Below are 18930 nucleotides of genomic sequence, written 5' to 3' on the forward strand. Positions count from 1 at the left end.
AGCTGAAAAATATGGTGCTTTGAGTAAAACGTCTGCAGTCTGAAGTAGCGAGTCAGATTTGATCTCGGGGTCACACAAGGGGTCACCCTGTGGTCATTCTTTATACTTCGAAGCACTGATTTCACACAGTTCCTACAGAGAATCAGAGCACTCAGGCTGCTAATTAGCTGATAGAAAAGCCTTGTGGGCAGGTATTGATTGAGTCAGTCCCTACATAAAGGTTGCCTGCCTTAGAAATGTCCCAGAATTGAACTCTCAACCAAAAGACATCTTGGACTTTAATATAAGAACCCAGAAATTCAGCAGATAGACATTCGGCTTGGGAGCCCATGTGGAAAATGTTTGACCTGAACTGATAATAACATAAAGTAGCTTTGACCCTACTTGGACTATATGTTCCAGCATACAAAATCAAGCATCCGCTGTAGCAACCCAGTGAACCAGTACCAGACAGCACTCATTTGAGACAGCTGTGGCCTCTTCCAACGAGGATTACGTCATTATTTGCGGATGATACATCTACTTATTGTGACAAACTAATGTTTTATACAGAAAGCACATTTTGGCAGCTGCAGAGCAGAGAGCGTGCGTTCTCTCCATTCAGCTTCTGCTTTCATCCAGCTCCTTTGAAGAGATTTCGCATGTATGTAAACCTCCGGGTTTTTTTAGAGAAAGGAGGAGGAAGGGGAGGTGAAAAGAGAATTTCCCTATCAATGAAGCATCAGACTAATGTTATGCCCTTTATCAGCAACAACCTGCTTTATATTGATATAGTTACACACACAAACACCTGAGAGCTGCCTAGGAAAACCAGTCTCATAGTGTTTGCTCCACTGGAACAGTTCAGGATTTCAGTGCCTTGCTCACAAAGCCACAAATACTGCAGAAGCCCGTGGCATTCTGCGCCGGTTCTCCCCTCTCTCTCTCTCGACAGAATGATCAGACTCTGGGTGTTGCTGGCAGGGTTTCACAGCGAGGAGGCTCCTCCCTGCAGGCTGTGCGGTGGGAGTCCCGTCTGTTGTGTGGGAGCTCTACCTCCAGGACCCGACGCTGCCAGGAGAGAAGGGACAGGGAGGATTTCAGATTCTGGCCCATGCAGAGGATTTTCCGCCAGCCTGGGATGCAAAATAGGAGTATTTGTGTTATCCAATTCAAAGCATTTTTGTCCCTTGGTTGTTTGCAATCTCACCTGCATAATCTATTTTTTCCCTTCTTCCCCTCCTGTACCTTCTCATTTTTACATGTCCAAACAAAGACCCAAACAGACTCCAGTGAAATGTATATGCCTGGAAAGAAGGGACCATGGCAAAAAAAAAAACTAAAACAGAAAGGCTGAAGCATTTTCACCCACCAGCCAGGGTGTTTTCTGTCCCACTGTAGTCTGCAGACCCTGTTTCATTCACGCTGACTGCCCGCATGTTTGGACCGAGTCGAGGCTCCGCAGATTGGCAGACGACGGCGTGCCGAAACACCTTAAGGCGAAGCCAAAACCAATTCTTAGCAGTCCGTGAACTTGAACGCGAGCATGAATCCATTGGAGTCTGCCAACAAGTGCAGCCTGATTCAAAAGTAGGCCTAGGTATACGAAGGTATATGATGACTGAATAAGCTCAAAATGACTAAAATTATACAGCTTTGTTTTACTTTTTTATTATTAAAAATTGTATACCTATCAGAAACACCCGGTATTGTTGCCATTGTGTATAGTTTTTGTAGATGTTACACTGGTCTTGTATGTTAATGGAATACAAGAAACTTTCTGACCATATTTCCTGAATGCATGGCAAGGCTGAATCCTAGGTCTTTTTCATACAACCATGACATTTTCTTTATTGGCATTATCATTTGCTGAGGCATTTTTACAGAGCATTCATAACACAAGGCAGAGGCATATGTTTTGTGTCACTGAATGTCCTTGCAATAGCAGTTCATTTAATTAGAAAAACATTTTTTGTCATCCTAGTAGGGTAAACTACAGTTTTCTGGCTTCTAGTTTTCTACATTTCTAGTAAAGACACTAAAACTTTATCCATGCAACTTCCGGAAAAATGACATTGGTGAAGATGTTTAGTACTATGCTCTTGTGATGAGGTATCCTTGCCTGAAGCATCATACGCCCAAATATTTCCCCTGTGGGAATCCTAGTGGCTCGGTGCCATGGGCTGAGTGCCATGTACTTGTGAAGCTGCAGTTTCCAATGCGGCTTGTGACCTTTATTGAGTGTTATCCCTTCTATCTCTCATCTTTACTGCCTATCTATCCTGAAATAAAGCAGAAATGCCTTTGGACCGTGTGGGATCGCTGTTAGCTTGATGAATGCATGCAATAACTAGAAATGTGATGCGGGGCATTGTCGAAAAAGAGCATGCATGCTCAGCAAGCTTTCAAATAAATAAAACAAATAAGACAAAATCTGTCCTGAGACTAAAGGCTTTTGGCTGTTCAATCTCTATTTAACAATTGCCTTCCCCTAAATAATGAGTCTAATTAGTGAATCTGGCAGTGTACATCTGGGACGAACACTGGACGACCTAGGTCTGTATTCCCATAATGCTTTATTACACAACTGGGTCAGCAAACTTCTACCTTGTAGCATTTTTAGAGCAATATTGAAAGCAGAGTACAGAACGTTTATGCTCATATTAGATTGCTGGTACTCTGGTAGACACTTGACAAACAGTAAATAGTATGCCATTAGCAACAGATATTTTTGCAGCTATAAATAATATGAATTCCTTAGAGCAGCAGTGGTATCGGATGTCAAACTCTACTTGCTGCAGTGTTTTTTTGTATAATAAGCTTGCCAGCAAAGAGGAACACTCATTACTGTCTTATCAGAACCAGCACAGTTCATACCTGGGTCAAATAGCACTTGCACATAATTCTTCCTGCATCTCGGGGCTCCAAATGAGCGGGGTTTGCCACACTGCTGCAATAAGTTCCAGAGATGCTAGATAATCAGGAAAGCATTTGAAAGTCAGTTTGATATACTTCTCTGATACTCCAAGCAGGTTAAAAAAAAAAATACTCAAGAAAACCCAGGTCTGGTTTGCGGCCAGGTTAGCCAGCGGGACAGTAGCGCTGGAGGTGGGTGACTAGTCTAGGTCACTGGGTCTGAAATCCCCCCCCCCCCCCCCCACCCCCCCTTCCTCTCTGCCCTGACAGCATGTTGCCCCACAGTTATCTCTGTCGACGTGCATTCAATCAAGGGGAGCGCTGACATTTACTGCGGGGGCAAAACACAACACACATTCGCCAGTTTCGGTGCGAGAGGGATTTCCTTGACGGGTTAGTCACGGTGGCTGGAGAATTGAGGGCAGACTCAGAGCGGCTCAGGGGAGAAAGAGCGTTGGAAATGTGCGTCTCGTTCTGTCGGTATTTGAAAACGAGTTGAAGAACCGTGCCTCTCTGAACCCGGTCTCCCTTGTAAAAGATGTCCTTGATATCAATGGGACTCTTGACCTGAAAAACGGCTAAATAAATCATAAGCAAATTGAGTGAGTACGTAAGTAGGTACAGAGAAATATCTCAACAAATACATCCTTAAATAGTGGTTTCTGGTACAGTATGAAAGCAAGACATTTGACCCTGCTTAGTCCTCCATAAACAAGAGATGTCAGAGAGTCCCTTGACCTCTGACCTCTATCTAATCAGTCCTCAATGCAGACCTGCTCTCAGCCTTGATCTCTGGGCCGGCAGCAGCAGGGGGCCGCAGTCTGAAAGGACTCTGGTTGCAGAACAAGGAGAGATGTTATTTCAAACCAGCTGTACAGTAAGTGACCCTTATTTAATGTGTGTGTGTGTGTGTGTGTGTGTCTATGTGTGTATGCTTAGCTGTGAATTCTTGTCTGTATGTCGAAACACCTGAAGTCATTTTCCTGTATATGTAATTTACGTGGAGAGAGACCCTTATCCCCCCCTCTATACTCCATACTGTTAACCTTTGCACATTCTCTGGTCAATATTTTGCACATTCCTGTATAAACTGTACATCTTTTTCATTCACTTTAAAAAAACTTTCTTGACTTGCAGTACTTCCTCCTAACCTATCCCTATGATTTTCCTATTATTTTTCTCCATGTTTATGTTTATTGTATGCACCTTCATACCAAGGCAAATTCTGTTATTCTGTCAGTTAGTGATGCATCATTGTAATGGTATCACTTTAGTTAGTGTCATTTCACCATAGTAACATCACTGTAATGTAGTGACATCACTGTAGTTAGAGTAATTTCACCAAAATGACATCACTGTAGTGTCATCACTGTAGTTACTGTAACTTCACTGTAATGACATTATTGTAGTTACACAATAGTTATTGTAACATTACTGTAGTGACATCACAACTGCTCTTTTAGTCCCCATTGCCAATAGTTATGGGAAACGTATTCAAGGTCAGTACATTGTGATAGGAAGTTAGAATTTTATAATATGCGACTCAAATATGAGTTGCCTACTATCACTCAACATAGTGTATGCTAAAGTGTTAGCATGGAGGCTGCTGTCACTCAACAAAGTGTTAGCTTGGAGCACTGGAGTAAACGATCTACTGAGGACACATAGGTGATTTTGGTGTCCTCCTCATCACTTAACAGCTAAGCTTACCAATGGGACAATCTCCCAAAACTCATATTCCTTTAACAGTCCATAGGGTCAAATCCACAGAGTGACAAAAATAGTCATTCTTGTACACTCTATTGGGGTTTCTAGTGCATGAAATAATAGTGGAAGTCACTGGGACCCCCTAATGAGTCCTAATGAACTAGGAGGTTCAGCTCTCCTTCCTCCCCAACAGACACTGTAGAAGAAGAACCCCTTGGCTTACTAACATGACATTTTCTTTTAACAAACCATTAGCTCGATTTGCTCCATCGAATGTACTGCAGGGGAACAAGGGCAAAGCATAAACACTGCGACAGAAACACACACACACACAGAGGAGAAAGGCAATGACACATTAGACAGCGTACAGTAAGTGTCTAGTGTCTCTCATCAGTCATTAGGACTATTCAGGCATGGATACACACACTGATGTAATGAGGCACAGTGAACAAGTTCAGTTTGTGTGTGTGTGTGTAATAGATTGAAGGATGAATCATTTCAGGGATGACCTGATTCTCCGGGGAAGTTTGTGCGTGTGCATGCGCGCGTGTGTGTGTGTGCGCGTGTGTGTCGGGGGTTAATGGCGCGTGAAATTATGTCTTCATTAGCATCTCCTCAGGACAAACCACATGATGGGACAATAATCATATCTGTCAGTTACATGACAAGAACAAAGAAACGTGTGTGTGGGTCTGATCATCGTTCAATAATGAGAATTATTAAAGAAAAGGCTATTAAAACCTGATTCCATTTTGTATTTATACCTATAACTATGTGAAAGTTCTAAGCAATATCTTAAGGTTTCTGAGATAACACTTGAAATCAAGCCAGTTCTGAGTGATGTAGTCTGGGATCCAAACCAAGACCTGCGTGTATTCCCTCTGATCCTCGGAAGCGTCTGGCCGCCGCGTGCGGATGTGGGTTTTTACGACTGTGTGCAGACCCACCGCAGTCTCCGCCGCGCTGATCAAGTCAAGTCACATCACAAGAAGATCAAGATGCGAGGCAGTGTGTGTGTGTGTGTGTGTGTGTGTGTGTGTGTGTTCGTGTGTGTGTGATGTGTGAGGTGAAGATGAGGGTGACAGCCAGGAAACAGCCTCTGGTGTCATCCAGCTCTTTATCACGGTAATGACATATGAGACGCTCCGTATGGACAAGGACCTCTTTTGCGATGTTAATGTCAGGGCTGATTAAAGATGCCCTCAGATCACAAGTGCACAACAGGCAAAGCAGAGAGCGTCCAATCACTGCTGGCGTCAGTGTCGCTCTCGTCAAACGCTTTGAAATGTAAATTAGCACTGACTGATTGTCCAAATGTAGACATGCTCACTTCCCAGCTAGTTGTCAGTAGTTTTTCCAATATAGTCTAGAAACAGAGGGCTTTCAGGTGACATAATGTGTTCTCTGGCGGCCATATTGGAGGTCCTCTGCTCTTATGCCGTGTTCACATCTTATGGGAGGAAGCGGAGCAATAGGAAGACTTTCCATTGCTCCGGCTTGGAAGCGTTCATGAGTTGCATTCATTGGAAACCTCAAAATGGCCATATCAACAATATGGAGTAGACATTTTGTGTTTAGATAATGTCAGTTTGTTAGCTAGCCAATCGTAGTATCTAGTTAAGTTAACACATCTGACTAGCTAACATATCTACTAGACGCTAGCGCTAGTAGTGTCTTTATTAGCTTTATTAGCTCACTGGCTAGTTAGCTATCCAAAAAACAACTGTTTGTTCAGGTTAAGGCTCAATTATGCTCAACTTTAAATACGTATACGGATAAGGACGGAGCCTTCTGTCCGTACTCTGCGTTCATTTCGTCCGTATTTGTGCACGTTTTCTGAAAGCTTACGGATACGGACGAAACGGAGCAGTACCACCGGAAATTGTGGGGGCAGTGTAGCCAATAGTTCAAGCGAGACCAACGAGACACGACGAAGAAAAAAAGGCGGAACTCTTTGAGGAGAGGTTGTGCGAGTTGGTGAGAAATTATAAACATATCTATGATGTTACCTCGCCTGGGCACAGGGACAAATGTTGATGACGTCGCCATGTTTGCTGTGAACAACAAACATGGTGGACAGAAACGTTTGACTCTCTACTGCCCTCTAGTGGATGTATTGCTTAACATCCATGCCAACGTAAAGGACGCATGGAAGTATGTGGGCAGTGACAGTTACATCGTTTGAAACAGACGTATTTATTTTCATATATAAAGGGAGCATAAATGAGCCTTTAATTGAGCTGACTCTTCTCAAGCTACAGCAGTGTGTTGGAGCAGAGACTAGGGCTAAGACAGTTTACTGTGTCACAGTAGGCCTAACCTACATTTGGAAACAAACCTAGCTTATCAGATTATTACATTTTACTTGTAACATTTCTGAATGAACCTAAACCCACACAACAACCTTTTTCAGCTGTCTCTCTTTTTCTAGCCTGGTTGTTATATATTTAGTCATTATTTGCACACAGCCAATTCCCCAATGGACCTCAAGGATGGCGCCAGATGTGGTTGCTAGGACATTTGTGATGTGACTACAAAGCCTCTATACCCCAATGTCCAGTGCTAAAGCTACATTCCTTACTCTGTGCCTTGTTAACTGTTTTTCTCGTACACTGACTCATAAAAACTTCTTTAGACTTTTAATCTTTAGGTAAATTTAGTTACACATAACAGATATTGACCTTTGAACTTGAATTTTATGCAAAGAATGACGGCGAAGTACGATTACGATAAATGCAAAGAGAAAGCAGAAATGACAGCATCACCACCACATCAGTGGAGTCTACCACACAGTCAGATAAGAGCAAGACGGAGCTGTCTGATAGGTCTGGGTCCCCTTCTTTCTGTCAACAGCATTTTGATCATCTTGCATTCTTTGGAGCTCTTCCACCTCCCCCATCCCCCCCTCCCCACCCCTTAACTGGCAGGGCCCGGCACTGCGGCCTGGAAATCAGCACCAGATGACGCGTCAGGGAGGCAGCGGGCCAAGCCAAGCCAAGCCGTCTAACCCGGCCCAGCCCACGCTGATGGAGGGAGGTCTGGAGGAGGAGAAGGGGGAGGCATGTTTGTGTGAGCGCCAGTGTGTGTGTGGGTGTCGGTGTTGTCATGCTTACATGCATGTGTGGCTGCAAGAATATGGGAATTTTCTATGCAAATGTGAATGTGTGTGTATATGCACTGTATGTGTATATGTGTGTAAATGCATGCGTGCGTCTGTGTGTGCAGGTATTTATGCATGGGCGCCTGCATACATGCTTTTGTATGTGTGTGTGTTGTTGTGCTTCTCTCCTTAGGAGGACCGAATGTCCTCGCAATGATAGAAAGATGTTGAACGTCCTCCAAAGCGAGGACAGTTTAAGGTTAGAGCATGTGTCCCCTGCGGCATCTGTTAGGTGAGGCTGGGGGGTAGAGGGGGATGGGGGAGAGCGCTGTGCAGGCTGGAGGTTAGCTTGATCCATTAGGGTGGTGTTGGAGGGGTGGGGCTTCATACCGAGGTCTCTTTGATCTACCGAAGTGGTCTGAGGTCTGTGCAGCCCACTGTGAGTGGGATGGGTGGATGGTGGATGTGTCGGTGGGGTGGAGGATGGAGTGGTGTGTGTATATGGATATACAGTATGTGGACATAATGCAAGGATTGCAGTGATGACCCTTTAGAGCTCTATAATGGTATGCATGGTAAATAAAGGCTTGTGAATCTCATATACATTATACAGGATGCAAGGCTTATGGTAATCAGCCTTGCAGGAGTTATAATACCAATACTAATACTAATGATACTACTACTGCTAATAATAATTGTTCATAATAAATCACTTTTTCAATCTGCATTGGGTACCAGATGGGTGGAGGTTCCGTGTCAGGTGAGTTGTAAAAAACAGAAATTTCTACTGAAGTGACTTTCATATCATCTAAATTCTACATTCTATATTCTATACATGGCAAAATCCACCCATCTGCTACTCCAGATTAAAACAAACATGAAGAGATTACCCACACTGTTTGACCCAGGTCAGGGCAGAAATGCACCTTACATTACAGAGGGGGCATTGGACAGAGAAAGTGAAATTAATGTAATGCGTACGGATAGGAGCCTCAGTCTCCACCACCAGACAAAGAGGAATTCCTTGTAAAACAAGGGTGATATCACGCAAAGTATATGTGACACATTTGTGAATGCAGCGGAGAAGTTGGTGGGCTGAGGGCGCAACTCCGAGGGGGAAATGTCACTTGTCTCTCCCCTTTTCTGTCTGTCTCCACTTATAAAGCCCCCATAAAACCAATAATGTTGCACAGATGTAGACATTTTGCCCGTGAGCTAACAATATAGAAGGCGCACTATGTCGAGAATGCCTTTGATCAAGGCTTTATGAAGCAGACTGCTGCTTTGATGATTCTGCTGACATTTCCAGGGGACTTTTAAAGACTTGAGAGAGGGCTAATAGAATCAATGTGCTCTCTCACTCTTCAGCGTTAGGTAGCATGTATGCATTCGGCCACTAAGGACTCTTAGGGCTTTGGAGATGGTGATGCATTGTGTCTAAGAGCATTTTGAATGAATGAAAAAACTTTTGCACTTTCTGTACATTGGTTAGGCCTTCTGTAGGCTTGTTAATGTAGATATGACGCACGTTTGCACATCATGTATATTGCTGCATATTCGCATATTTACGTCTTGATATCTCCAACCAGCATTTAGGTTTACAAAAAACTGTTTACTCTTCTTTGTCCGTTGGACGTTGGAGACTTCTGGCATTGCTCTCATTCCCTCTCCAAGCCTGAACATATCATTTTAAGCCAACGCTATCCATCATCATCAAGAGATTGATTTCAGATGCTGACAGTACGCAAATGTGCACTCACACACACACACAATGCCAGAGCACAACTGTACACACCTGCATGTAGAAACACACACATGCTGGCACATCCTGTTGGCTCAGCAGACCAGGGAAGATGCCATGTATCCAAGTCCAGCTCACAACCTTTCTTGCCTGTCATCGCCTCTCTCTTCACTATTAGGAACTTCAATATTCACTACTAGTCCAGGCAAAATCTATGCACACGAAAACTCATGTGTGTTAAACATCAAAACTGATGAGGCTGGAAGAATGAGCAATAACAAATTAGATAGCTCTCAAGTGTAAGATTGTTTTCTGACAGAGCAAGAGATTCATTTTGAATAATGTGCTCTCTGTTTAATGATAGAAATCCTTGCATTATCAAGGGGAACTGTACTGTATTTCTTTGCACAATATCATGAATTCATCGTTACATGATGAAGTGAACAGTTTATGATATTTTCCTTAGCACCAGTGCATTCTTTGGCCATCAAAACATAAGGACTATCTATGACAATCAAACAGATATCCAGTTCCATAAGAAATACAGCTCCCTGCACAGTGTCACAGCTTCTACCATTAAACTGGAACCATTTATTTTCAGTCCTATCATGGTCAGTTCAGCAGATATGGATGAAAACCCATTTGCTGGTAATGGCAGTCTGCCACAGCCATTGGCACCATTTCCAATTCTGAAAATGTTCAGAGCATTGAATCGTACATGTATAGCAATTTTGATGCTTTTAGACAAATCTAAACAAATTGACCTATTCCTGGCCTATTTCAGCTGGACTATATACTACATATAATAGAGCGGAAATGCCTCAAAACTACGCACACAAATCAGATGCCATCTGAGAAATGTACTTCTCCCACCCCTACAACGTCCTTTCAGTATGTTTTCTCCGCACACACTTCCAATCCCATGCATGAGGCACATGTGGCGTCCTTGTGCCAGGAGCGCTGTGACCTGCGGTGTTGAGGTCTAACAGGGAATCACGTTGGTTCCTCGCACCGCTCTAACTGCGAGGTGTTTGATGGTCAGAGGACAGGCTGGTGATTAAACCGTCGCTTCCTGTACCCGGCTTGTGAGGAAGGTCGTACAGTTGGGACGTTTTTTTCCGTGTGTGACAGAAAAGAAGGAAGACAAAGCAGATGATATGCAGTAGGTCATAAGCTGAACCCATGACAGTGTGGGGGGGGGGGGGGGGGGGCAGTTGTGGTTTCAAAAGGTTAGAAACATGTTTATGAAGCTTTACTCTCAGCTGCTGCAGTGCAGAAGCCCAAAGACCAACAGTTGAAAAACCAACAAGGTCTTTAATTCAATTCAATTGAACTTTATGTATCCCACATAGGGCAATTGAAAGGACACAATTTAAGGTACAAACAATCCTTAAAGACAAGACAAATATCACATATCACAACAAAAAGGGTTGACTTCATCAAAAAGAGCGTGACTTGTCATCTAATATTGCCTGGGCCTTTCTCAGAACTTGCTGACAGTAAAACTCTGCAACGTCTTTGAGGTAATCCAATGATTTTGGAGCAAGCACTGACGATACCAGAGAGCCTATTTCTCTCCTTCGGATTGATAGGTGCAAACCAGGTAATAACAGAAAAAAGATAATATACTCTCAATAAAAGCGCTGTAAAAAGTTGTTGAGACCTTTCTTGCTCACTTTCTTTATTACACTGCCTGTGTTTTCAGTCAATGCGAGCTTGTCATCAAGATATAAACGGATAAAAACAAGAAAGAACGAACGCATCTCATGTTGAAGATGATGAAGATGTGTGTTAAACATCGGTCATTAGTCACACATAAGCAGATCTGCTAAATTCCAAGGCGTTTGGTTTGTTTACATTCCGGGTCATATTTTACGAGACCAATTAAACACTGTTCATCTTTTTTCCGCAGCTAATGGCCACACCATTTTCTTGGTCTGTTGCTCCCGCTCTTCCATCACAACCCCACTGCCCCCCTGTACCCGTGCAACATTTAGGGAGAGCAGTGGGGGGGGTAAAACTCATATTTCCCCACGTTGCCTTTCCAGTGCAGAGTGATGATCTGTAAAGACAATCATTATGAGGCAATTTGTCACTGTGTGGACACACAAATGGAGTCATCTGCGGACACAGACACACACATGTACACACACATACACACACACACAGTAGCTGGCCTTCCATCGCCTGGGGGGAGACAATCCATCAACAGCAGTCCCATTCCTCACCGTGAAAGTGACATGGGAGGTTTGCTGCTTGTCTACCTGCCTGTGTGTGTGTGTGTATTTATATGTGCGACCTCTGATCCCCCAAGATGTATGGGCCCCATCAGTACACACACACACACACACACACACACATCCCCCACCAAAGCCGGTGTGTCCGTCCCTGTTGAAGTGTCCTTGGGGGAAGAGACTTGACTCCCACCATGCCCCTGTGCTTCCACCTCTATCATGAAAACCATACATGTGTAATATATTCAAAGACGCAATGTCTTAATTATACTGCATGTTTAATATGGAAAATGAAGTGCTTCAATCAGGGATGTAGTGGAGGGAGAGTTTACCCACTGTATTAGGCTGACATAAATCGTTATGCAGTAAATTCATGGTATATATTATAGTAAGTAGTATCAAAATTACATAAGTTATATGAAAATAGGATCTTTTAAGGGGAGAAAGAGTACAAATTGATGCTTTTCAATGTATTCAAGAGCTTCCCCTAATGCCCCCAACACTGTAGCTCAAAAACCTCTTCTACTACGTTCCTATGGTAACAAGAAGTCAGTGTGTGTGTGTCTGGTGTGTGTGTGTTCATAATGTAAAGTGTACCTTATTTTTACATATGAATCAATTATCGACACTAAATTAATAGGAAAAAAGCCCATGTGTGCTTCCCGCCGACAGAAAATGACTTTACTAAGCATTTTTAGTGTTCACACATCACACACAGCTCGCAGTCATTCCCTTGGAAAAGACACAGCAGTGTGTGTGTGTGTGTGTGCACGCATCATAGGAGATCCAACTGACATTAGTCGCCTGCCAATCTGCACCATTCTTGCCAAACCCAGCCTCCATAATTGCTCCACTGAGCTGGTCTATGGAAGCTACAGTACCTCTCTCTCCATTTTAAAACTCAACACTTCTATATAGGAAAAGGTGTAATAGCGCCCCCTACTGTCAGATCACAGCAAAATAAATCAAGTGCATGTAGACAAGTGCCATTTTATCATATTGGTTCCTATCATTGATGATTTATTGTCTGCAAAGCACTTTTATGTATTGAAATGTGCTGTACAAAGACATTTTTTTACATTATCTTCTCTACTGGTACATTTTGCTCTCTCTCTCACACACACACCCACACACGGCCCTCCACCTCTGTATGAGGCAACCTGGGGCAGGAAGTGCATGCCCTGCTTTGTGTTCCAGTCATTGTCCATCTGTCCTGAAATAGAATGACCATGAGGCGTAGCCACTCGCAGGCTGGGGCAGGTTACAGGGTCTAGAAACACACTACACACTTTCTATGGTGCTTATTAGCAAGAATATGAATGTGACTGGTTCTGTATTGATTGTTGTAATTATCCATTTGCAAATGCTTGCATGCATAAGCACCAATACATGCTGGGTTAATCATCAGTGTCTTGTGTGTGCGCCACAAATAAAATGTATTGCTGATTTGTAGGAAGATACTAAGGAATCAATCCAGAAATAAGGATGATGAGTTTATCCATAGGCACCCACCCATGAAATGTAAACAAATATAATGAATCATAAAGTGATTAAACCATCGCTGGACAACAGACTATAAAGATGTGATCACGAAAGGCATGTCGGTATCCGTTATTTGGGTTTGTTACTGTGAAATTAATTAGGAGCTTATCTTTTTGGTGGAGAGGTTAATTAAAAAATGTCCCCACTGCTGTGAGGACATCGTTTGGATTAAGACCTGCTGTTTAAAGGCCTGATCATTAATCCAGGCATAAACAAAAGGGAGCCAAGAAGAAAGCCAAGGCACTGAAATGGAAACAACTGACAGTGCTCTATAACATGTTTATTGTGAATTGTGATGGAGGACAGTTGTGAAAAGCTTCTTATCCGTCTATAAGTTCTAGTGATATGCCCAATAAATCACAAGCTTTAAAGACAACAGTATGTAAACATTACATACCAAATAAATGTAACTAAACAACAATACAACAAGACTAATGCTGATTTCACTATAAGGCCATTGACAAAGGCTGAGAATGACAACATACTATGCAGACACTGGTTTTGTGAAGGCAACATGTTGTGCAATTGCGCCACACTGTGTTCACTACTAAAAGTACAGTCATATGTTTCTGTGCAAAGAGTTTCTAACATCATAATGACTCAAGGAAAGCATTGTTTCTTTCGGTGAATCGGCTTTGACATGACGGGAAATGTGAACTTTTGCCTATTGCCATGAAGCAGACAGACTTACAAGTATGTGTCCTTCGGTTTAGCGATGTCCTCCTTCACCCACTTACAGAACAGGTGACTAGATGTGGAAGGACCGACGACTCTGACGCGAGAATCCTCCACCGTGTAAAGAACGTCGGGGAACAGGGTGTTCACGTGGTCGCAGATCTGAGTCAGCCTCTGTTTCTCGGGCGACGCGTTCGACTCCCAGTCGATGGAATGGACTCTTAGGGTCGACTGCCAGTAGTCGAACAAACTCTTGAGGCACGCCGAGGCCTGCTGGACCTCGGAGGGCGTCGTCCCTTGCCGTCCCGTCAGCGATATCCGGGTGAGGTCGGCTCCTTCGTCGTACCGGAGGGACACGTCGCGCTCTCTCAAGCACCTGTTGAACTCCTTTGTGTCAAATCTTTCGATGTATCTGAATGTGTTTGAGTCGACCCATATGCACTCATCCTCCAGATCCTCTGTACTCACTGTGTAGAGCCCTTCCATGTCCCTGCTATCAGTCTCTGAGGATGCTGACGTATCTTTAGGGCTGGTCTGATCTGATCTGTTCATATCGTCAACACTGGTGTAGTAGTACCCCTGAATACTGTCTCCGCTAGTCTGGTCTGCTGAAATACTGTCTAGTCTAGTCTGGTTTCCTGAAATACTCTCAACTCCGGTCTGTTTTGCTGATTTTTCCTCTGCAGTGAGCTGGTCCGTCCTTGATAAGAAAGATCTAATCCATGCATTCATCTCTAACACTTCTTCAATGCCGGCCTTTGCTTGCTCTGCTCTATATTCTGTGTTACTTTGTGAAGATCTTATTACGTCCAGTGGGATTGCATGGGACGGTCCGGGCATGTCAAGGCTGGACTGAGCGCTCTGCTCCTCCTCTGCATTACTGTTTGTGTAGCAAAAGCTGTTTGTGACCAAAATCTCAGGGTGAGGTTTTTGCCTGATGGGAGAGTTTAGATTTTTTGCATTTGAGTCTTCAGTCGCATCATGTGTGGACTGTAGTGTCTTTGATAGGGAGACTGAGCCCATTGGTTCCTGATAGGTTTCAGCATCGTTGCTGCTTGGTGGACCCACACACTCATGATGAGATATCACACTCAGATTAAGGGGAGTTTCTGCGGTTTGGGCCAAGGCCGGGTTTCGATGCATGCTGGTCCTGCTGATCAGGTCCTCTCTCAGGGCCTGGATAGCGGTGAAGGGCCCCTCGACTGTGGCCCTCGTCTCTTGTGGCAGAACCTGGAAACGCACCGACCTGTGAGCTGACCGCAGACTCTGAAGCAGCGACTCCTGATCATCGCTGAACACTGAGAGATCGACCGTAGCACTGGTGACATAGAAAAACACCTGTGGCACAGCATATGAGAACCAATATCTTACATGCTCATGTTGTGAATACAGTGTACTTAATGTCTGTCATACAGTATTGTCTGAAAAGCCAAAAGGATGCCAAATGGGCTCAACAACAAGAAAAGAAACTGTGAACAACATCAATTAAATTAAACTGAGGTATATTAGGCTTTGAGCAAGGCACTGAACCCCTACCTGCTCGTTCACTGTATGTCGCTTTGGATAAGAGCATCAGCTATACTGGGTAAGATGACCAATGAAAATGTATAAAGCAAAACTAATGAGACTTACATCTGGTGTGAAGGGGAACACAGTGAGGTGGTAGTCCTCAGGAAACTCCTTGTCCTTCATGATCTGGAGATCCTTACGGACGACCCGCTCTGCATCTGCCAAGAGTTGGTACTGTTCTGGTATATTCTCTCCCCATGTCAATGTGGCCTACGCTCATTATGTTTCATGAATTTCTACCAATATGCCACACTGCCATGGGGGTGGCAGTCATGTTGCTACCTCGGCCTGCAATCTGTCAGTTTAATGTTGTCTGCAAGAGTGTACCTGGTACTACAGGATTTAAAATATTTTTGCCAATCGTTAGGAGCCACTGTTCAATTCGGCACACATCTAATATAAAAAGCAGCACTTCATTTCAATAAAATTAGAATTTTATAATTGCTTCGCCTCTTTCGCCACATTCTGGAGAAAGAAGACTGTTGCAATATTACATTATTTCTCTAGAATATGCTGGAGGGCGGTAGCGACCAGTGAAACGATTCATAAGTTAAGCTGTTTTTGTTTTTTGCGGCTTACGTGCTGCTTGGTAGATATTATATATGTGCGGAATTGACTAGAAGAACCTCAGAAAACGATGTGCATAAGGCCTCAATGTATGTTCTGCTGCCATGTAGTTCTATCTACCTCTACCGATAAGCAAGGCAATTAAACTGCACATGCCTGGTTTTGAATGGAGTTTGGCGTGCTGTTCCCGCCATACGAGAACGGCACCTGCCCATGCAGGGCTAAACAAATAACTTTATTTGTTAAACAAATGACTTTCTTTACCGTTAGCTGGTGACACACACACACACACACACACACACACACACACACACACACACACACACACACACACACACACACACACACACACACACACACACACACACAATACATTCTGTATTTACCTTTAGCCTCCTCAAACGTGACAAATGCAACCCCTTTCAGGTTGGTGGGATATCTAATGTCCTCTACGTCTCCCCCGTGACTTCTGGAGCTTTGGAAGTGAATGGTCAGCTTGTCAATCATCCGACTATTGGCGAGGACCTCGGGCACACCAGATACCACCACCATCCTGGTCTTCACAGGGGCGTTAGTCTCCATTATGGCTGCAGACATGAGCTGGAACAAAGCGTCTGCCTATACGCATTTTCCACCCACACAAACAGTCGCCTGCCGTTGCTACGCAGACAAAAATGGCAGTATGTTTTCTCTCTTTTAGTTTCACTTTCGTATCAAACTCTTTACCCATACTCGTCAAACAGACCCAGTGTCAGTTTGATACGTTTCAGTCCATTGGCTCAATATGGAAGCTCATCATGCTGGGCAGATCCCAGACCAGCCTCTTATGGACTGGTTGAGGATAAAGCTGCAGTAACAGCTTTTCTCCAGTAGGGGTCGCTGCCACTCCATATTTCACTTGCTAAGCACAGGAATTATAGCGTAGATGGCAATTAAAACCATTTTATTATTCATCCAGGAAGCAAATATCTCTACAACCCCAAAAAGGCAGTGATATATGGACCAAATTTTATGGCAACATTTTCTGCTTTTATCACATGCTGTAGGCACATCTTGCCCCAAGGACATATTTGAAGAGACTTTTTATCTATAGCTCAATTAACTGACTGTTACTGGATCATTGCCCATTTTTCGACATAGCTAGAAAAAAGTATCTGTCAACAGATGTTGCAAACATTTATTAGATTCGAACAGAAATAAAAATAAGCCACACACACACACACCAGACATCGAACACCTCTCATGAATTCACACGAACAGAAATCCAAATGAAGCCAAGAGGAGTGATAAACTCAGATGTATTTTTCATGTGCATATAAACATTTTAATTAAATATAAAAGAAATTGGCCTGGCCAAGTGCAACAAACAGGTATGGGGATTAATTAAAAAAAAAAAAAAAAAAAAAGAAAATCTAGGTCCTTGCCTCACACCCATCAAATCTCCATATCTTTCATCATTTCAGTGCAAATGTAACATTCACCGTGTAGAAAAGTGACTTTAAATAATTCAGGTAGCGTATCTATTATTCAGTGTATATTGTATGGGCTCGCATTGTACAAGCGCTGCTGGATGTTTGTTGGGAGTTTGTTTGGAGAAAGCAACACCGGGGCTGCGCCTTTCAAACGAGAAAAGAACCCCGTCCCTGTGTTCCTGCCTTGAGATAAATGATGCGCGCGTTGCTCAGCCTGTCGTGTCACTCGTGTCGGTGTCGGCACCAGATCTGCCTGACAACCTGACTCAACCGCTGGGATCAAAATAGGACACAGCCGAAGGAATCCTCGGCGGCGCTTTAGAAAGCAAAATAAATATGAAATAAAACACACTCCCTGTGATATGGCTGCTGCAATTTGACTGCAAAAAACACTGTCTGGAGCCTCAATTTCAACCGTTCCGTTTTCAAAAAGTGGGCACATGATACATTCTTGAACCAGAAACAAATGGGAGTATTTGTAAAACTCGAGGTGCGCTTGATGCAGTGATGGCACACTTGCTATTAAGATAGCTACAGAGGGGAAACTAACTTTTTTTCCGGCTGGCAAATCCCCAAATTCACCAACCACTTCCCCTAATTTAACAGCAAACTAGATTTTTTAGAATAGGAGGTGGGCTCTGGCTGACGGGTAATGCAGCTGGCAGAGGAGACATGAGTAGAAATTACCAGCCACAGACACATTTTAGCAACATTTGGCTGGATGGTGCTGTTCAATTCCCACCCCGCAGAGCCATATTGGACAAAAAAAAAAAAATCAAACACACTTCAAGCTCTTCAAACATTTGAGACGGTTTTTCAGATATGGACAGAGTCTGGGACGGCTCCAGATCGAGGCAGCGGGGTGGGGGTGGGGGGGTGTGGTGTGTGTGCGTTCGTTTTCAGGGTTTCCGCCGCTCCGGAGAAACTACTAAAAGCTGAATTTGTCCGAGTCGCACAGCTCCTCTTTGTGTCTGCTGCTAGTTCGGAGTGTGAAGGCGGCGAGGGGGCCGCCGTGGTGTTGTTGGTGTTGTTGGTGGTGGTGGTGGTGGTGGTGCGGGTGGTGCAGCGGGGCGGCGAATCCGGAGGGGAACACGGCCAGGACGGCGTAGGACGCGGCTGGGCCCCCGCCGCCGCCGGGCCCGTGGCACGGCCAGGGCGGCCGCTGGACACCGCAGCTCGTCCCCTCCGGCCCGTCCGTCACCTCCGGGGTCCGACCGCTCACTGCAGACACAAAAAAACAAGAACGATAAAGCATATCAAAAATACCAACAACAAAAAAACACCTAACTTGCGGTATTACACGGCCCTCAGTGGGTTGGGAATTCTCAAAAATGTCGTCAATATATAAAAAGAAAGCGGCTTTTCTTATTTCCTGAGAGGCTGACATTTGAGACAAACAATGATGGAGCGGTAAACTTTGCACCGACA

General features: G+C 44.0%; 2 protein-coding genes across 3 annotated transcripts in view; both read right to left on the reverse strand.

Moving 5' to 3' along the window:
* Positions 1-13484: 13484 nt before the first annotated feature.
* On the reverse strand, positions 13485-16681 carry LOC139658561 (uncharacterized). Of its 2 annotated transcripts, none has more exons than XM_071536798.1 (3): positions 16417-16681; positions 15527-15621; positions 13485-15124 (listed from the first exon to the last, which is right to left on the reverse strand). In XM_071536798.1, exons 1-3 carry the CDS (start codon positions 16625-16627, stop codon positions 13907-13909), a joined length of 1524 nt encoding a protein of 507 aa, XP_071392899.1. In that variant the 5' UTR covers positions 16628-16681; the 3' UTR covers positions 13485-13906. The 2 variants fall into 2 exon arrangements, with proteins under 2 accessions (XP_071392899.1, XP_071392823.1); XM_071536722.1 differs by having other exon boundaries at positions 13485-15232.
* A 1749-nt stretch (positions 16682-18430) lies between these two features.
* LOC139658718 (R3H domain-containing protein 1-like) overlaps positions 18431-18930 on the reverse strand; it is a 44618-nt gene continuing 44118 nt past the window's right edge. The window contains exon 27 of the mRNA XM_071536907.1: positions 18431-18723. Within this exon, the coding sequence (XP_071393008.1) occupies positions 18431-18723 (293 nt within the window). The remainder of the gene's footprint in view (positions 18724-18930) is intronic.

Source organism: Centroberyx affinis, unplaced genomic scaffold (genome assembly GCF_046629955.1).
Source record: "Centroberyx affinis isolate AG114_WGS23_722 - 3 ecotype Tasmania unplaced genomic scaffold, CSIRO-AGI_Caff_v1 ptg000016l_1, whole genome shotgun sequence".
NCBI lineage: Eukaryota > Metazoa > Chordata > Actinopteri > Beryciformes > Berycidae > Centroberyx > Centroberyx affinis.

What these genes read in the sequence shown, in the direction of transcription:
- LOC139658561 (XM_071536722.1), bottom strand. Translation starts at nt 16,627, where the DNA reads ATGTCTGCAGCCATAATGGAGACTAACGCCCCTGTGAAGACCAGGATG. An exon ending in CACGTTTGAGGAGGCTAAAG is followed by an intron (nt 15,622 to 16,416) that starts GTAAATACAGAA and finishes AACTCTTGGCAG; the next exon opens with ATGCAGAGCGGGTCGTCCGT. An exon ending in TGTTCCCCTTCACACCAGAT is followed by an intron (nt 15,233 to 15,526) that starts GTAAGTCTCATT and finishes GCTGTGCCACAG; the next exon opens with GTGTTTTTCTATGTCACCAG.